This window comes from Narcine bancroftii, chromosome 3, assembly GCF_036971445.1.
Source record: "Narcine bancroftii isolate sNarBan1 chromosome 3, sNarBan1.hap1, whole genome shotgun sequence".
NCBI lineage: Eukaryota > Metazoa > Chordata > Chondrichthyes > Torpediniformes > Narcinidae > Narcine > Narcine bancroftii.
In genome coordinates this window covers 283342766-283362259 of record NC_091471.1, presented here as the reverse complement: position 1 = coordinate 283362259, position 19494 = coordinate 283342766, and the positions used below count along the sequence as shown (strand labels likewise).

Genomic DNA, 19494 nt, shown 5'->3' with positions numbered 1-19494 from the left:
AAATTTTATTTAGACACACAGCAGAGTGACAGGTCCTTTTGGCCCATGAGCTGTGCCCCCAATTGACCTATAACCCCCAGCATGTTTCAAACAACGGGAGGAAACCGGAGCATCTGGCAGAAACCCACGTAGGCACGGGGAGAACCTACAAACGCCTCACAGACAGCGTGGTCACTGGTGCTGTAATGGCATTGCGCTAACCCACTACACCAACCGTGCTGCCCTAATTTGTGCTCCGCCCAGAAATTGTGTGCTCTTCCGGTCACCACATCAGACCAAACGAGGAGGCTTTGGAGAGGGTGCAGAAGAGGTTTACCAGGACGCTGGAAAAACTTGGGTTAGAGGTTGAGAGGATACATGACAGGTTTATAAAATTACGACAGGGTTAAGAATCCTCCGCGGGGTGAAAATGTCAATAATGAGAGCATAAAACAAACTGCTGGCAGAACTCAGCAGATGAAACAGCATCTACGAGGGGAGAGGAATGGGTGATGTTTTGGGTTGATTCCCTGCAGCAGGACTGAGAGTGGAAATGAAGGAGAGTGGGTGTACAGAGGAGGGGGTGACCCAGCACCTGTAAAGATTATTGCTTGTGAGTTTCTTCCAGCAGCGGGAAAGTTGGAGTGAAGCCGAAGTGTTGTAAGGCCCCACTAAAGGTAGGTACTTTGTGTGAGATTGACTAATTAACTGCAGCCCATAAAAGGAAGGGGGCACTCAAGAGCAGAGACCACAGTGCAGCGACCTGTGTGTGAGTGGGGCTTCGAGGCTTTGTCTTGAGGCCTCGGCAAGCAGAGGCTCAGGAAGCGATAACAACAGTACGATAGAGGGAAAAGGAGGATTCAGCAAAAAAAATGCACAGATAAGGGCAGGGGAGGTCAGGAAAGGCTTTTCCCTCTTTCACAGAGAGAGCAATGGGCATGGCAACTCGGGCAGGGACATGATGTATTTGCAAGGTGTGGATAGTCAGAGCAGTGCATCCAGCTGCAGCTCCCTACTTAACGGGTTAGGGAGGTGGAGTTGGATGAAGAGGCTGAGAGGGTTATAGGAGTTACAGAGAGGTGATCACGCCTAGGAGGCAGGAGGAAGGTAGCTGGATGACAAGAGAGAAAGGGAACTGGCAGTCAGCGCAGGGCTCCCTTGTGACCATTCCCCTCAATAACACATATCATTTTGGATACCATTGGGGGTCAACCAAGCAATCAAGGCCTGAAGTCTGGCCTTTGTGGCTCAGAAAGGAGATGAGGCAAGCTGTAGAGATGGGAGATTCGATAGGGGAAAAGAAAAGGGGTTCAGTGGAAGGGATTGAGAATCCTGAATTGTACGTTGCCTGCCAGGATCCAGGTTGTCTCCGATCAAGTTCACGGCATTCTCAGGAGGGAGGGTGAGCAGCCAGATGTCATGGTCCATATAGGGACCAATGATGTGGATAGGAAGGGTGATGAGGTCCTGCAGAGTGCAGGGAGTTAGGTGTTAAGAAGGACAGGAGTTCCAGGGTTGTGATCTCAGGATTGCTACCATTGCCACTTGCTAGTGAGGATAGAAATAGGAGGATCATGCAGCTTAACGCGCGACTAGAGACATGGTGCAGGAGGGAAGGCTTCAGATTTCTAGATCATTGGGTTCTCTTCCAGGGAAGGTGGAACCTGAGACAGTTTGCATCAAAAATGGAGGGGGACATATCCTTGTGCTGCTCCAGCCAGTTTTAAGTAGATCTGCAGGAGGGTGGGAACCAGAGTTCCAGAGCAGATAGTGAGGGGTTGTGGAAAAGGATGATGTTAAACCTGCATACAAAGACACAAGTCAAAAGGTTGTGCATGGTGGGAATAATGTTCGGAGTTGTGTCCATTTCAGTGCAAGTTGTAGGAATGGTGAATGAGCTTAGGGCAGCAAATGTAGGTTCTTGGGAGTCACTATCTTGGAAGATCTTTCCTGGAACCAACACACCAATGGCATCATGAAGAAAGCCTCTATTTCCTCAGGAGTTTGCAGAGGAGCTAGTGGAGTTGTTCAAGTGAACCAGTACGGACCTGAAGGGCCGACATGGCCTGTTTCCATGCTGCAAACAGTTATATGGTTATATGGATTGGCACATGGAATAATGACATTGTGGCTATTAGTGAAACTTGGTCGTAAGAGGGGCAGGACTGGCAGCTTAATGTTCTGGGGTTCCATGGTTTCAGAAGTGATAGAGTGGGAGGGATGAAAGGGGGAGGAGTGGCATTGCCCGACAGGGAAAATATCACATGACTAACTAGAAAGCTCCCCCACTGAGGCTATTTGGGTGCATCTGAGGAATGGGAAGGGGATAAACACATTAATGGGGTTGTATTAGGTGGCTAACAATTTCCACATTTTCAGAATTATAAAGCTGCACAACTGAAATTTATTCGTGGAATGTTTGATTTAAATAAATCCTCAGTTTGGGCAAATATACAGTTAGCTTAAATTGATGGGCAATGTTTGCAAGAATTTATTTATAAATGGTATTCAAAATTGTTCATTAGTCGAGATCCACCGATATTGAAGCATTTAATTGAATTGTGGAATAAAATTGATTTTATGAGATAGGTGGAAAAGGTAAGATTTCATTGAAAATACCTTTATATTGGGAGGAGTCACGTGATGGAGTAGTGGCCGGTTGGGGAACTCCAGCCCTCTCCAGAAAAGTGAGAAAAACAAAGGCACAAACATAAAAACCAAAACAAAGTGAAAGTAAAAGTGTGGAGAAAATGGCAGCGAAGAAAGAAAAACCAAAAACAACGGGAAGAAAAGAAGAAGGAAAGACATCGGAGGAGGAAGGTGAAGGCCTTACCGGTACGAGGAGGCCCGCCGTGGAGAGAGAAGCCCACTCCCTGAGGTCAGTCGAAGCCCCGAACTCGGGACTACAAAAATGGCTCACGGGGCCAAACAAAAGTGCGCAACCACGCATGCGCGAGGATTTGCGCATGCGCGATGCGCAAAACAAAAATAACACTGACGGGAGGGGGGACCAGCTGAGGAGTAAATCTCCACAGCTGAAACAGACAAGTATAACACAACAGCAAGACTCTCAACAGGAAAACATAGAAAATAATGAGAACAAGAAGGAAGAGAATAAAAATAAGAAATCAAAGAAACAACAGATGACCAACCCAGAGGAAGAAGACCAACACCAAGACACTTCTAATAAAAAATAAGAAGACCAAAAATACCCAACAAAATAAAACAAACAACCCAACAAGAAAACCAGAAGAGACAGAGGTAAAGGACACAGACACTGGAGTGGACTCAGAAGAAGAGGAGGAAGAACACAGAGAAATGGAAGATGAAGGGAAGGGCAAGTGCATGGATATATATTTTTTTTAAAGAATATATGAGTAGACAAGGTGGAAGAACGAGAAACAGCCGTAGAAATGGAAGTAGAGGACTTAAAAAAGAAATTAGAAGAATCTGATAAAAAAGTTAAAGAGACACAGGAGCTGTTAGCTCAGAAGATAGATATAATGGGAAATTATAATAGAAGAAACAATATAAAGATAGTAGGCCTTAAGGAAGATGAAGAAGGCAAAAATATGAAAGAATTTATAAAAGAATGGATCCCCAGGGTCCTAGGAAGACCAGAATTACAGGAAGAAATGGAAATAGAAAGGGCACACAGAACATTAGCCCCTAAACCACAACCACAACAAAAACCAAGATCCATTCTAGTAAAATTTCTAAGATATACAACAAGAGAAAATATATTGGAGAAGGCAATGAAAAAATAAGAGAAGACAAAAAACCACTGGAATACAAGGGTCAAAAAATTTTTTTCTATCCAGATATAAGTTTTGAATTCCTGAAGAAGAGGAAGGGGTTCAATGCAGCAAAAATGACCCTATGGAAAAAAGGATTAAATTTATGTTAAAATACCCAGCGGTACTTAAAATAGTTATTCTGGGGCAGCAAAGCAAACTATTCTCGGATCCGGAAGCACGAAAATTTGCAGAACAACTACAACACAGACAGAGAGATGAAGAGATGTTACAAGAACAAAAATGACAACAAACTATATGTATGTGTGTATGTATATATGTATTTGTGTGTATGTGTGTAGAGTATAGGTAAGAACTAAGAAGGGAAAGAAAGGGAAGAAAGGAAGTAAGGAGGGAATTAAGAGAGCATTATATATGAAGATTAAAATCTTTTCTGGGGGCTGGGTGGGGAAGAATAACAGTCACCGCAAAATTAGTTGACGCTTGCGAGCGGATTCGCAAATCCAAATGGAGAGGGGAGATGTGGTTGCCCGACAAGGGACAAAGGGCAACTCAGAAAGGGGAGGGACTATTGGGGTTAAAGGAATTTTAGATATGAGAATAGTGGAAATATTTTATGTTTTAGAAATGTCTTATAATGTGTTCAAAAAAAGAAAGCAGAAATGGATAAGAAGGGAAGGTGGTGATGAGGAAATGGAAAGGAAAGATAAACAAAGTATGAAATGACTATGTTGAACTATATGACTTTAAATATTAATGGAATACATAACCAAATCAAAAGGAAGAAACTGTTAAATTTACTGAAAAAAGAAAAAAATGATCTAGCATTCGTACAAGAAACACATCTAACTGAAGTAGAACACAGAAATTAAAGAGAGATTGGATAGGACATGTAACAGCAGCATCATATAATGCAAAAGCCAGAGGAGTAGCTATATTAATCAATAAAAATGTACCAATCAAAATAGAAGAGGAAATAATAGATCCAACAGGGAGATATGTAATGTTAAAATGTCAGATATATTCAGAATTTTGGAATTTACTCAATGCATATTCACCTAATGAAGAAGATCAAAAATTTATTCAAGATATAAGGTGGAGAAGAACATAATGAAGAAAAAACAGAAATATTATGAGCTAGGAGAAAAAACGCACAAAATTCTAGCGTGGCAGCTTAAGACAGAACAAACTAAAAGAATGGTATTGGCATTAAGGAAAAAGGACAAACAAATTACATATAATTCAATGGAGATCAATGAAAATTTCAGGGAATTCTATGAGCAACTATATCAAACTGAAAACGAAGGGAAAGAAGACAAAATAGATGAATTTCTAACTAAAATTGAACTACCGAAATTACAAACAGAGGAGCAAAATAAATTAATAAAACAATTTGAAATAAAAGAATTACAGGAGATATTTAAAAAAACTACCGAACAATAAAACACCAGGAGAGGATGGATTCCCAATAGAATTCTATAAAACATTTAAAGACTTATTAATTCCTCCCCTCCTGGAAGTAATCAACCACATTGATAAAACACAATGCATACCAGATTCATGCAAAACAGCAATAATTACAGTAATACCAAAGACAGGGAAAGATCCACTTGCACCAGTGTCATATAGACCAATATCTCTACTTAACACAGATTATAAGATAATAGCTAAACTATTAGCAAACAGATTGGCCGACTATGTACCAAAAATAGTAAATCAAGACCAAATTGGATTTATTAAAAAAAGACAAACAACAGACAATATCTGTAAATTTATTAACTTAATTCATGCAGTAGAAGGAAATAAAACTCCAACAGTAGCGGTTGCTTTAGAAGCAGAGAAGGCCTTTGACAGAGTAGAATGGAATTATTTATTCAAAGTACTACAAAAATTCAGCCTACCAGAGAAATATATTAATTGGATTAAAGCATTATATATGGGGCCATTGGCAAAAGTGACAGTAAATGGATATATATCAAAACAATTTAACTTAAGCAGATCAACAAGGCAGGGATGTCCACTATCTCCCTCACTGATCGCGTTAGCTATAGAACCACTAGCAGAACTGATAAGAACAGAAAATAAAATAAAAGGGATAAAAATAAAAGAGAAGGAATATAAAATCAGTCTATTTGCAGATGACGTTATAATATACTTAACAGAACCAGAAATATCAATAAAAGAATGACATAGGAAATTGAAGGAATATGGAGAAGTATCGGGGTACAAGATCAATGCAAATAAAAGTGAAGCAATGCCAATGAATAATGCAGATTTCACAAAGTTTAAGAAAGAATCACCATTTATTTTTTTTTTATTTCTTTTTTAAATTTTTTATTTTTCACACCATAAATCACAATAGCCATGATATACACTTTTTCTTTTCCACACATTTACAGTGACTTTTTCTCTCTCCCCCCTCCCTCCTCCCAAGCCACCCCCCCATCCCCCCCCCCTCTCATCCATTTTAGTTATACAATCTAGGTTGCATTAATTCAGTTAGACAATGTTGTCATTCAACAAAAATACACCAGAAATTCTACTGAGTCCATTCTTTTCTTCTCTTCTCCTTCCATCAACTTAGGTAATGTTTGTTCCCGGTAGGTTTTCGCTATTGTATTTAATGTAAGGCTCCCATACTTGTTCGAATATTTCAATATTATTTCTTAAACTATATGTTATTTTTTCTAATGGAATACATTTATTCATTTCTATATACCATTGTTGTATTTTCAAATTATCTTCCAATTTCCAGGTTGACATAATACATTTTTTTGCTACAGCTAGGGCTATCTTAACAAATCTTTTTTGTGCATCCTCCAAGTCAATTCCAAATTCTTTATTTTTTATGTTACTTAGGAGAAAGATCTCTGGATTCTTTGGTATATTGTTTTCTGTTATTTTATTTAATATCTGATTGAGATCATCCCAAAATTTTTCTACTCTCTCACATGTCCAGATTGCATGAATTGTTGTTCCCCTTTTTTACATCGAAAACATCTATCAGATACTGTTGGGTCCCATTTATTTAACTTTTGCGGTGTAATGTATAGTCTGTGTAACCAATTATATTGTATCATACGCAGCCTCGTATTTATTGTATTTCTCATCGTTCCAGAGCATAACTTCTCCCATGTTTCCTTTTTTATCTTTATATTTAAATCTTGTTCCCATTTTTGTTTAGTTTTACCATTTGTTTCCTCATTTTCCTTTTCTTGCAGTTTAATATACATATTTTTTATAAATCTTTTGATTAACATTGTATCTGTAATCACATATTCAAGGTTACTTCCCTCTGGTAAACTCAAGTTGCTTCCTAATTTATCTTTCAAGTAGGATCTCAGTTGGTAATATGCCAGCGCTGTATCTCCCGTTATATTGTACTTATCTCTCATTTGTTCAAAGGATAAGAATCTACTTCCTGAAAAACAATTTTCTATTCTTTTAATCCCTTTTTTTTCCCATTTTCTAAAGGCAAGGTTGTCTATTGTAAAAGGGAGTAGCTTATTTTGCGTCAATATTAGTTTTGGTATTTGGTAATTTATTTTATTTCTTTCTACATGAATCTTCTTCCATATATTGAGGAGATGGTGTAATACTGGAGAAGTTCTATGTTGTACCAATTTTTCGTCCCATTTATATAATATGTGTTCAGGTATCTTTTCCCCTATTTTATCTAATTCTAGTCTCGTCCAGTCTGGTTTTTCCCTTGTTTGATAAAAATCTGATAGGTACCTTAATTGTGCGGCTCTATAATAATTTTTGAAGTTTGGCAATTGTAAGCCTCCTTGTTTATACCATTCTGTTAATTTGTCTAGTGCTATCCTCGGTTTCCCCCCTCTCCATAAAAATTTCCTTATTATTTTCTTTAACTCTTTGAAGAATTTTTCTGTCAGTTGTATTGGCAATGCCTGAAATAAGTATAGTATCCTTGGAAAAATGTTCATTTTAATACAGTTTATTCTTCCTATCAGTGTTAGTGGTAGCTCTTTCCAATGCTCTAAATCGTCCTGTAATTTTTTCATTAGTGGATTGTAATTGAGTTTATATAATTGGCCTAGATTTTTGTTTATTTGCACACCTAGGTATCTTATTGCCTGCGTTTGCCATCTGAATGGGGATTCCTCCTTAAATTTTGAGAAATCCGCGTTATTCATAGGCATTGCTTCACTTTTATTTACGTTTATCTTGTATCCCGACACTTCTCCATATTCCTTCAATTTCTTATATAGTTCTTTTATTGATAGTTCTGGTTCTGTTAAGTACACTATCACATCATCCGCAAACAGACTGATTTTATATTCCCTGTCTTTTATTTTTATTCCTTTTATATTCTTATCTCTTCTTATCGATTCTGCTAGTGGTTCTATAGCTAGCGCAAACAATAATGGTGATAGTGGGCATCCCTGCCGCGTTGACCTGCTTAAGTTAAATTGCTTTGATACATGTCCATTTACTGTCACTTTCGCTAACGGTCCCTTATATAATGCTTTAATCCAATTAATATACTTCTCCGGTAAACTGAATTTTTGCAATACTTTGAACAAGTAATTCCATTCTACTCTGTCGAAGGCCTTCTCTGCGTCTAAAGCAACTGCTACTGCCGGTGCTTTATTTCCTTCTACTGCATGAATTAAGTTAATAAATTTACAAATATTGTCTGTTGTGCGTCTTTTTTTGATAAATCCAGTTTGGTCTAAATTTACCATTTTCGGTACCTGTTCTGCTAATCTGTTCGCTAATAGTTTAGCTATTATCTTATAATCTGTGTTTAGCAAAGATATTGGTCTATATGACGCTGGTGAGAGTGGATCTTTCCCTTGCTTTAGTATTACTGTAATTATTGCTGTTTTACATGAATCTGGTAAGCTTTGTGTTTTATCAATCTGGTTGATTACTTCCAGGAGGGGCGGAATTAATAAGTCTTTAAATGTTTTATAGAATTCTATTGGGAATCCATCCTCTCCTGATGTCTTATTATTTGGTAATTTCTTTATTATCTCTTGTATTTCTACTATTCCAAATGGCTCTGTTAATTTATTTTGTTCCTCTATTTGTAGTTTTGGTAGTTCAATTTTAGTTAGAAATTCATCTATTTTCCCTTCTTTCCCTTCGTTTTCAATTCAGTATAATTGTTCATAGAATTTTCTAAAGTTTTCCTCAATTTCTTTTGGATTATATGTAATTTGTTTGTCTTTTTTCCTTGATGCCAATACCATTTTCTTAGCTTGTTCTGTCTTAAGCTGCCATGCTAGGATTTTGTGCGTTTTTTCACCTAGTTCATAATATTTCTGTTTTGTCTTCATTATATTCTTCTCCACCTTATATGTTTGTAGTGTTTCATATTTTATTTTTTTTATCCGCCTATTCTCTTCTTTTAGTTGTATCTTCCTTCATTGCTAATTCTTTTTCTATATTTACTATTTCCCTTTCCAACTGCTCTGTTTCCTGATTATAGTCCTTTTTCATCTTGGTTACATAACTTATTATTTGCCCTCTAATGAATGCTTTCATTGCATCCCATAGTATAAACTTATCTTTCACTGATTTCGTATTTATTTCAAAATACATTTTAATTTGTCTTTCAATAAATTCTCTAAAATCCTGCCTTTTAAGTAACATGGGGTTTAATCTCCATCTATACATTCTTGGAGGGATGTCTTCTAGCTCTATTGCCAATAACAGGGGTGAGTGGTCCGATAATAGTCTAGCTTTATATTCCGTTTTCCTAACTCTCCCTTGTATGTGGGCTGATGACAGGAATAGGTCTATCCTTGAGTATGTTTTATGTCTAGTCGAGTAGTATGAGTATTCCTTTTCTTTTGGGTTTTGTTTCCTCCATATGTCCACAAGTTTCATTTCTTGCATTGATTTAATTATAAATTTGGTTACTTTGTTCTTCCTGTTAATTTTTTTCCCCGTTTTATCCATATTTGGATCCAAATTCAGATTGAAATCCCCTCCTATTAGTATGTTCCCTTGCGTATTAGCTACCTTCAAAAAGATATCTTGCATAAACTTTTGATCTTCTTCGTTAGGTGAATATATATTAAGTAGATTCCAAAGCTCTGAATATATCTGACATTTTATCATAACATATCTCCCTGCTGGATCTATTATTTCCTCTTCTATTTTAAATGGCACATTTTTGCTAATTAATATAGCCACTCCTCTTGCTTTTGAATTATACGATGCTGCTGTTACATGTCCTACCCAATCTCTCTTTAATTTCTTGTGCTCCAATTCAGTTAAATGTGTTTCTTGGACAAATGCTATATCTATTTTTTCCTTTTTCAGTAAATTTAGTAGTTTCTTCCTTTTAATTTGGTTATGTATTCCATTAATATTTAGAGTCATATAGTTCAGCGTAGCCATTTTATATTTTGTTTATCTTCTCTTTCTGTTTTTCCATCATTACCTTTCCTCCTTTTCCATTTCTGTTTTCTTATTTTCAACTCTTTACCAGACAACATTCCTACAACATCCAACATTTTCCTTATTCTCCTATTTCTATCTTCTTTATCCCCAATCTCCCCTTCCCCTCCTGAGTTGCCCTTTATCCCTTGTCGGACAACCACATCTCCCCTCTCCATTTGGATTTGCGAATCCACTCGCAAGCGTCAACTGATTTTGCAGTGACCGCTCTTTTCCCCCCACCCAGCCCCCCCCAGAAAAGATTTCATTTTTTATATGTCACAAAGGTCACTCTTTTAGTTCCCTCCTTATTCTCTCTATTCCATTACCTTCCCTTATTAATTCTTGTCTATACTTTCTATGTTTTCCTCTAATTACAGATACTTTCACATATGCCCATTGTCTCTATTCACTCTTATACCTCTTTACCCGCATACATATCAATCGTGGTCATTTTTACCCTCCTTACCCGTCTTCATCCCTCAGTCTATTTTTGTCTTTACCCACATACATATCAATCGTGATAATTTTTGCTCTCATTACCCGTCTTCATCCCTCAGTCTATTTTTGTAATTGTTCTGCAAATTTTCGTGCTTCTTCTGGATCCGAGAATAGTCTGTTTTGTTGTCCTGGAATAAATATTTTCAGGACATGGCCTGTTTCCGTGCTGTAAACGGTTATATGATTATAATACCGCAGGATGCTTCAGTGTAAATTTATATCCTTTCTTCCATAAAATCGCTTTTGCTGCATTGAACTCTTTTCTCTTCTTTAGGAGTTCAAAGCTTATATCTGGATAAATGAAGATTTTTTGCCCTTTATACTCCAGTGGTTTGTTGCCCTCTCTTACTTTTTCCATTGTCTTCTCCAGTACCTTTTCTCTTGTAGTATATCTTAGGAATTTTACTACAATAGATCTTGGTTTTTGTTGTGGTTGTGGTTTAGGGGCCAATGCTCTATGTGCCCTTTCTATTTCCATTTCTTGCTGTAGTTCTGGACATCCTAGGGCCTTAGGGATCCATTCTTTTATAAACTCCCTCATATTCTTGCCTTCTACATCTTCCTTAAGGCCCACTATCTTTATGTTATTTCTTCTGTTATAATTTTCCATTATATCTATTTTTTGGGCTAGTAATTCTTGTGTCTCTTTAGTTTTTTTATTAGATTCCTCCAATTTCTTTTTTAAGTCTTCTACCTCCATTTCTGCTGCTATTGCCCGTTCTTCCATCTTGTCCATTTTTTTCCCCATTTCTGTTAAGGTCATATCCATTTTATTTATTTTCTTTTCTGTGTTGTTTATTCTTCTTCTTAAATCATTGAATTCCTGTGTTTGCCATTCTTTAAATGACTCCATGTATCCTCTAACAAGAGCAAGTACCTCCTTTACCTTGCCTATCTTTTCTTCTTCTATTTCCCTGTACTCTTCCTCTTCCTCTTCTTCTTCCTCTAGGTTGACCATCTGTTGTTTCTTTGCTGCCCTTTCCTCCTCTTCTTTCTTGTTTCCATTGTCTTCTGTGGTCTCTTCTTGCTGCAGGTGTTCTGCAGCTGTCGTTGCCGGCTGTGGAGATCGACTCCCCAGCTGGTCCCCCCTCCCGTCGGTGTGTTTTTTTGTATGCGCATCCGCGCATGCGCGAAGAGTCGCGCATGCGCGGTTGCGCACTTTTACTCGGCTCTGTGAGCCATTGTTGTAGTTCTCTTTCTACCGACCTGAGGTAGTGGGGCCCTCTCTCCACAGCGGGCCTCTTCGGACAGGTAAGGCCTTCACCTTTTTCCTCCATTGTCTTCTCTTCCTCTCTTCTTTCCGTTGATTTTGATTTTTCTCCTTTTGTCTCCATCTTCTTTCCACCTTTATATTCACTTTTCTTTAACTTGTATTTCTGTGCCTTTGTATTTTCTCTTGTTTTTCCCGACTTTTCTGGAGAGGGCTGGAGTTCACCGTCCGGCCACTACTCCATCACGTGACTCCCCCAAGAATCACCATTTAGATGGCAAACGCAAGCAATGCGATACCTAGGTATACAACTAAGTAAAAACCTCGGCCATCTATATAAACTCAATTACCATCCATTAATGAAAAAATTACAAGACGACTTAGAGCATTGGAAAGACTTACCACTAACACTGATAGGAAGGATAAACTGTTTTAAAATGAATATTTTCCCAAGGATACAATACCTATTTCAGTCATTACCAATACACCTAACAGAGAAATTCTTCAAGGAGTTAAAGAAAATAATAAGGAAATTCTTATGGAAAGGGAGGGAAACCAAGGATAGCACTAGATAAATTAACAGAATGGTACAAACAAGGAGGCTTACACCTACCAAACTTTAAGAATTATTTTAGAGCCGCACAATTCAGATACCTATCAGATTTTTATCAAACAAGGGAAAAACCAGATTGGACCAGATTAGAACTAGATAAAATAGGGGAGAAGATACCTGAACATATACTATATAAATGGGATGAAAAATTGGTGCAACATAGGAATTCACCGGTATTGCATCATCTGCTCAACATTTGGAAGAAGATTCATGTAGAAAGGAATAAAACAAATTACCAACTACCAAAACTAATATTGATGCAAAATCAGCTAATCCCTTTCACAATAGATAACCTTTCCTTTAGAGAATGGGAGAGAAAGGGATCAAAAGAATAGAAAATTGTTTTTCAGGAAATAATTATTATTCTTTGAACAAATGAAGGATAAATATAATATAACTCATGATACAATGTTTGCATACTACCAACTGAAAACCTACTTGAAGGACAAATTGGGAAACAGTCTGAGGTTACCAGAAGGAAGCAATTTTGAATATGTGATTACAGACACAATGATAATTAAAAAATTTGTAACAAACATGCACATCAAACTGCAAGAAAAGGAGAACGAGGAAACAAACAGTAAACCTAAACAAAAATGGGAACAAGATCTAAACATCAAGTTAAAGAATGAAACATGGGAGAAGCTATGCTCTGGAAATACAATAAACACGAGGTTTTGCATGATACAATATAACTGGATACACAGGCTATACGTCACACCTCAAAAGTTAAATAAATGGGACCCAACAGTTTCAGACAGATGTTTTCGCTGTAAAAAGGAAACAGGAACAACAATTCATGCAATCTGGACATGTGAGAAAGTGGAAACATTTTGGGAAGATCTAAACCAGATATTAAATAAAATCACAAAAAGCAATATACCAAAAAACCCAGAGATCTTCCTCCTAAGTAATATAAGAAACAAAGAATTTGGACTTGATTTGGATGGAGCACAAAAAAGATTTGTTAGGATAGCCCTAGCTGTAGCAAAAAAATGTATTATGTCAACCTGGAAATTAGAAGATAACTTGAGAATACAACAATGGTACATAGAAATGAATAAATGTATTCCATTAGAAAAAATAACATATAATTTAAGAAATAACATTACAATATTCGAACAAATATGGGAGCCGTACATGAAACACAATAGAGAAATCCTACCATGGACTTCCACCACCTAAAATGACAGAAGGAGAAGATAACGAAAAGAACTGACTCAGTAAAATTTCTTGTTTATTTTTATTAAGTGACAACATTGTTTAACGGGTTTAATGTATCTTATAGATTGAACTTCAAATAAATGGGGAAGGGAGTGAGGGAGGGAGGAAAGGGAAGGGGAAAAGGGGGAAAAAAACGACACTATATATTTAAGAAGAAAAATGTCTGTATGTATCTTGGTCAATATGGTTTATAGTGTGAAAAATAAAAAATTTTTAAAAAAAAGAAAATACCTTTATATCAAAATAAGCTTCTCCCTTTTACTGTTAATAATCAGTTTTTGAAGAGATGGATTCAATTGGGGATTAAAAATGTTGAAGATTGTTTGAAGTGAGGAAATTTATATCTTTTAATCGAATAATAATACTTTTTTTGTTATTATCAAGTGAAAACTTTTTAATTGAAGTTAGGCCATAGTTTAAAATTATGAAGACAATCTGCTTTAGAGTTATTACTTACTAAAGGAGAAATAAATAAATAAATAAATTCCTCAGATGTATAAATTATTACAAAGTAAAATGTTTAAACCAAATATTAATAAATCAAGATTAAAATGAGAAACTGATTTGAATAGGAAGATAGATGACAATGTTTGGAGGAATCTTTGCAAAGATAATATGACTAAGGTTATAAATGTAAGATACAGATTAGTCCAATATATATTTTTTTACATCAATTATACTTATTCCCTAAAAAATTAAAAATGTAATCTCTTCAGATTTGTGTTTTAGATGTGGTTAAGTTAGGTACTTTTTTTCATTTGACTTGGATCTGTTCTAAAGTTAAGATTTTTTGGATACGTTAAATTAATTTTGGAAAAAGTATTAAAAGTTAAACTTCCATTTGATCCAATGTTGTTTTTATTAGGAGATATTAAAATGATTTCTCAAGATTAAGATTGACTATCAAATTGAATTTTTACATTTAGCTTTGACTGTATCTAAGAAATATGTGGCTATTACTTGGAAATCTGATTTAGTTTTAGGAATGCAAAGGTGGCATACTGAAATGGAATCTTGTATCCCTCTTGAAAAGATAACGTATAATTTGAGGGATAAATATCATTTTTTGTAAAAGTATGGAGCCCATATTTAAAAATTCTTGGTTTGAAGATTTGAGCTCTCAATCCAATCCAGTGTGGCATCTTGGTTTCACTGCCGAATACTTGAATTATATATAATTAATGATCTCCTCCTTTCTTTTTTAGTGGGTAGATATTGGGGGGGGAGGGTGGGTATTAATAGGGAGGGAGAGGGAGGTTGTGGGGGGGGGCTTTGTTTTTTTATATATATATATATATATATAAAAATAAAAAGTCGGGTGACATGACTTATGGTCGTTAAGAGAACTTATGGCAGATTGGCCTTCATAAATCAAAGTATTGAGTATTGGAGTGGGATGTTATGGTAAAGTTGTATAAGGCATTGGTGATGCCAATTTTGGACCATTGTGCACAGTTTTGGTCAACTAACTACAGAAAAGATATAAATAAGTTTGAAAGATTATGGAAAGAATTTACTGGGATGTTCCCGGGATTTGAGGAACAGAGTGACAGGGAAAGGTTGAATGGGTTAGGATTTTATTTTCTGAAGTGTCAAATTATTGGAGAGGATTCTTAAGGATAGGATTTATGAGCATTTGGAGAGGGTACAGACGAAACAAGGATAGTCAGCATGACTCATGAGTCTAATTAAGTTTGTTGAGCAGGTTGCAAAAGAAATTGATGAAGGTAGGGCGGTATTTTAGTGACGCATTTGACAAAGTCCCCCTTGGAAAATCTTGAGGCATGAGATCAATGGAATCATGGCTGTGTGGATAAAAAATTGACCTGCAGGTGGAAGGCAGAGAGAAGTAGTGGATGGGAAGTATTCTACCTGGAGGGTCAATGACTGGTGGAGTTCTGCAGGGATCTGTTCTGCTATTTGAGAACTTTATAAATGACCTGGACGAAGAGTTAGGAGGATGGGTCTGTCAATTTGCAGATGATATGAAGGTTGGAGGAACTGTGGATGGTGCTGAACATTGTTGAATATTGCAAAAGGATATGGACAGGATGCAGAGTTGGGTGGAAAAGTGGCAGATGGAGTTTAACCTGGATAAATGTGAGGTGATGCATTTTGGAAGGCCAAACCAGAAGGCTGAGTACTTAAGGTTGGATACTTAACAGTGTGGAGGAACAAATGGCAAGCAATTACAGCATGCAGCCATGCAGAAGGACTTGGAAGTGCTTGTGCGTGGATCATAAAAGGTTGGTTTGCAGGTGCAGCAGGCTATTAAGAAGGCAAACGGAATGTTGGCCTTCATTGCTAGAGGGATTGAACTTAGGAGCAGGGATGTTCTGCTGCAGCTATACAAGGTCCTGGTGAGACCACATCTGGAGGACTGAGTGCAGTTCTGGTCTCCTTACTTGAGGAAGGATGTACTGGCTTTGGAGGTGGTGCAGAGGAGGTTCAGCAGGTGAATTCCAGGGTTGAAGAGGTTGGCCTATGAGGAGAGAGTGAGTCGTCTGGAACTATACTGACTGGAATTTAGAAGAATGAGAGGGGATCTTCTAGAAACATATAAAATTATGAAAGACATAGTACATTAGAGGTAGGTAAGTTGGTGGGGGAGACTATAACTAAGGGACATAGTTTCAAAATTCAGGGGAGTAGATTTAGGATGGAGATGAGGACAAACTGCTTTTCCCAGAAGGTGGTGAATCTGTGGGACTCGCTGCCCATTGAAACAGTTGAGGTTTCAACTATTTAGGACAAGGTTGGATAGATTTCTGCATTGTCAGGGAATTAAGGGATTTGGGGAAAAGGCAGGTTGGTGGAGATGAGCCTGTCATCAGATCAGCCCTGATCGCAACCGAAGGTGCAGCAGGCTTGGCGGGCCGGATGGATGACTCCTGCTCCGATTGCACTCATCTCCTCCCCCATCCTGTTGGAGTCTTGTTTAAGAATAATATGCAGGATTTAGATCAAACATTTGGAGCCTTCATTTGGGTGAGAAATTGAATCGCAGTGTGATCACTCTTTTCGAGAGGGCCCCTAATTACAAAAGATTGTTAATTTTAACCGTCTCATTACACGGGGCCAGATCTAAGACGTCATGCTCCCTTGTAGATTCAGTCACGCGCTACCTCTGATACATTCCATGAAGTCCTCCTTAATACTGCCTCGACATAGTTGATCAGGCCAATTTATAGAAATTTAAAATTCCTCATGATAATTGCTGTCCCTTTACATGTCTTAGATATTTTTTGGTTTATTGCCTGTGCTACTGTCATGTTATTATTTGTGGCCAACTCACCTCTCTCACAAGTAATCTCTTCAGTTTTTTAATAACTAATCACCACCAAGATGGATTCATCATTCTGCTCCTTAGATATTATAATTCCTCTCACTATAGCCCTGATCCCATCCTTAACTAAGTGCTGCTCACCTCTCTTACCTTCTTTCTTATCCTTCTGTGCTACCTAATACCCCCGGATATTTAACTCCCAATCATCTCCACCCTGCACCACGTTTCTGTAATGACCATTAAGTTACACCCCTCTGAACTGATTTGTGCCACAAGTTTACTGACTGTTTCAAATACAATTCGTTGTCTATTTAGAGTCTTGCAAACTTGTGTGTTTTGCATTTAACTTTTCCATACTCCACTCTTCCTGTTCTCCTTTCTAACTTTTGCTTTGGTCTCTACATTCCTTCCCTCTGTCTTACGGCTGGGATTCCCAACTCTCTGCCATATTAGTTTAAACCCTTTCAAGAGCATTGATCCCAGCCCTTCCCAGGTGTAACTGTCTGGTTTGTGCGGGTCCCACTTCCCTGCGGGACCAGTTCAAATGCTCGAGGAATCTGAAACCCTCCTTTGCGCTGCTCATTCATCCGAACTTTCCTGCTATTCTTACTCTGACCAGCACATGGCTGGAGCAGCGATCCTGAGATCAGTACCTTTGATGACGAAGGGCCCAGGCCTGAATCGTTAATAACCTTTCTCCAGTACAACTGCGTATTGCACTGCCGTTGAGATCCTACTTTTTAGTTAATCTAACTTCAGTTGTTGAACCTCATCTAGTTTTTTTTACCTATACCATCGGTACCTACATGCCCCACGACGTGGCTGTTTATTCTTCCCTTTCATGATGCCCTGCAGCCACTCGGCAACATCCCTGACCAGGGAGGTGACATCCCATCCAGACCCCCAATTTGTGGCCACAGAAGTTCCTGTCTATTGCCCTCACCCTGGAACCACTGAAGCTCTGCCAGTGTTTCTCCTGCCCTCCAGTGCAGAACAGCCACCCAAGGTGCCAGGGTCTTGGCTCCTGCTGCCTGCCCCTAATCTCCCCCAACACCATCCACATAGTCTATCTCTGTTGGTGGGAGATAACCACAGGGAACTCCTGCACCACGTTCCTGCCACTGCTCTGCATTACACGAGATGGCATAGGTTTAAGGCGAGAGGTTTAGAAAAGATCTGAGAATGATTTTACTTCATCCAGAGGGCATTGGATTCTGGAACACACTGCCTGCAGGGGAGGTGGAGAGTGAAATTCTCAGCACATTTATGAGGTATGAACCATTAAAATGGTCCAAGTGCTGCCAAACGGTGTTCATGCAGACTTGATGGAGAACGTGAGTATGAAGGGCCTATTTCTGTGCCGAGTGACTCTCTGAGCAATGGAAGTGGGGGATTAATAACAAATGGAGAATCAAATCACACTCTGAATGTAGCTGAGGGTGATGAGTGACTTGTCTGGAGACCAATACTGACCAATTCCAGTAAGGTGACAATAAGACACTTCTCCATCACTCACAGACAGAGGATACAGCAGGTCTGTACTGCAATGCAATTTTTTATTTTAGATTTATTTATTTATAATGAGAATGCTTTTTTGATTTATATTATTCTCCTGGCGCTTGGACACCTTGTATGGGACACTGTGGCCAACAATACTCAGATCCGGATGTGGAAAGTGCTGCAAAACAAAGAGTTCCAACCGTGCAATCAATACAATCACGTGGGCTCCCATTCGTCAGAGGCAAGAGCCACATACACAGCATATTCAGGAAGGCAGCAACCTTCACTGGGACATGTCCTTTCATGGGACTGGCCATTTCACCAGCCCTGTCCATCCCAGAACAGCCCCAGCAATCCCCACCCTCCTGCCAACAGGGGATGGCCTCATCCCCACATCACTGCTCCCTGCTCTCCTACCCCAGGAGAATGGGCAGGAACCAGTTCCAATTGAGGTGTAGAGCGGACACCAAGTACAGTCTACCTTGCCCAAGGGAACCTGTGAGAGGCAGTATGGTGCTGAGCAGCAGTGGGGGAATCTGGGCTGCATACCTCAGAAAGTCGGGCGAGCGGAGAATCATGTGCTGGAAATCCTCCAGTGACAACTTCCCATCGTGATCCAGGTCGGCTTCCCCCAGAACCTTGTCGCACACCAGCCTCACCTCATCTGGTGTGAGCTCATTCCGAGTCAGTTTGATGAGAGTCTTCTCCAAGTCCGATTTACAGATAAAGTTATCGTTGTTGAAATCTGTTTGGAACAAATGCAACTCTGTTGTGTCATTTCATCCATGAGGAGCAAGATGTGGCAGTTAGTGAAGACACTTTCCAGAGACTGTAGCAGGATCTTGGGCAGAGGGATAGTTGATGGAATTTAATACAGAGAAATGTGAGGGGCTGCATTTTGGGAGGTGTAACACTGGTAGGTCCGACACGTTGAATGGTAGGGATCTGGAGTATTATAGAGCAGAGGGATCCAGGAGTACAGATACATACTACCTTGAAAGTGGTGTCACAG

General features: G+C 38.5%; 1 protein-coding gene across 1 annotated transcript in view; it reads right to left on the bottom strand.

Annotated features, from left to right (window-relative positions):
• Positions 1–18519: 18519 nt before the first annotated feature.
• The window catches only part of LOC138758871 (calcium and integrin-binding family member 3-like), a 35163-nt gene continuing 34188 nt past the window's right edge, over positions 18520–19494 (bottom strand). Inside the window, exons 5-6 of the mRNA XM_069928380.1 lie at positions 19032–19227; positions 18520–18660 (exon numbers count right to left, since the gene is read on the bottom strand). Coding sequence (XP_069784481.1) covers positions 18639–18660; positions 19032–19227 — 218 coding nt within the window. The 3' untranslated portion in view covers positions 18520–18638. The remainder of the gene's footprint in view (positions 18661–19031; positions 19228–19494) is intronic.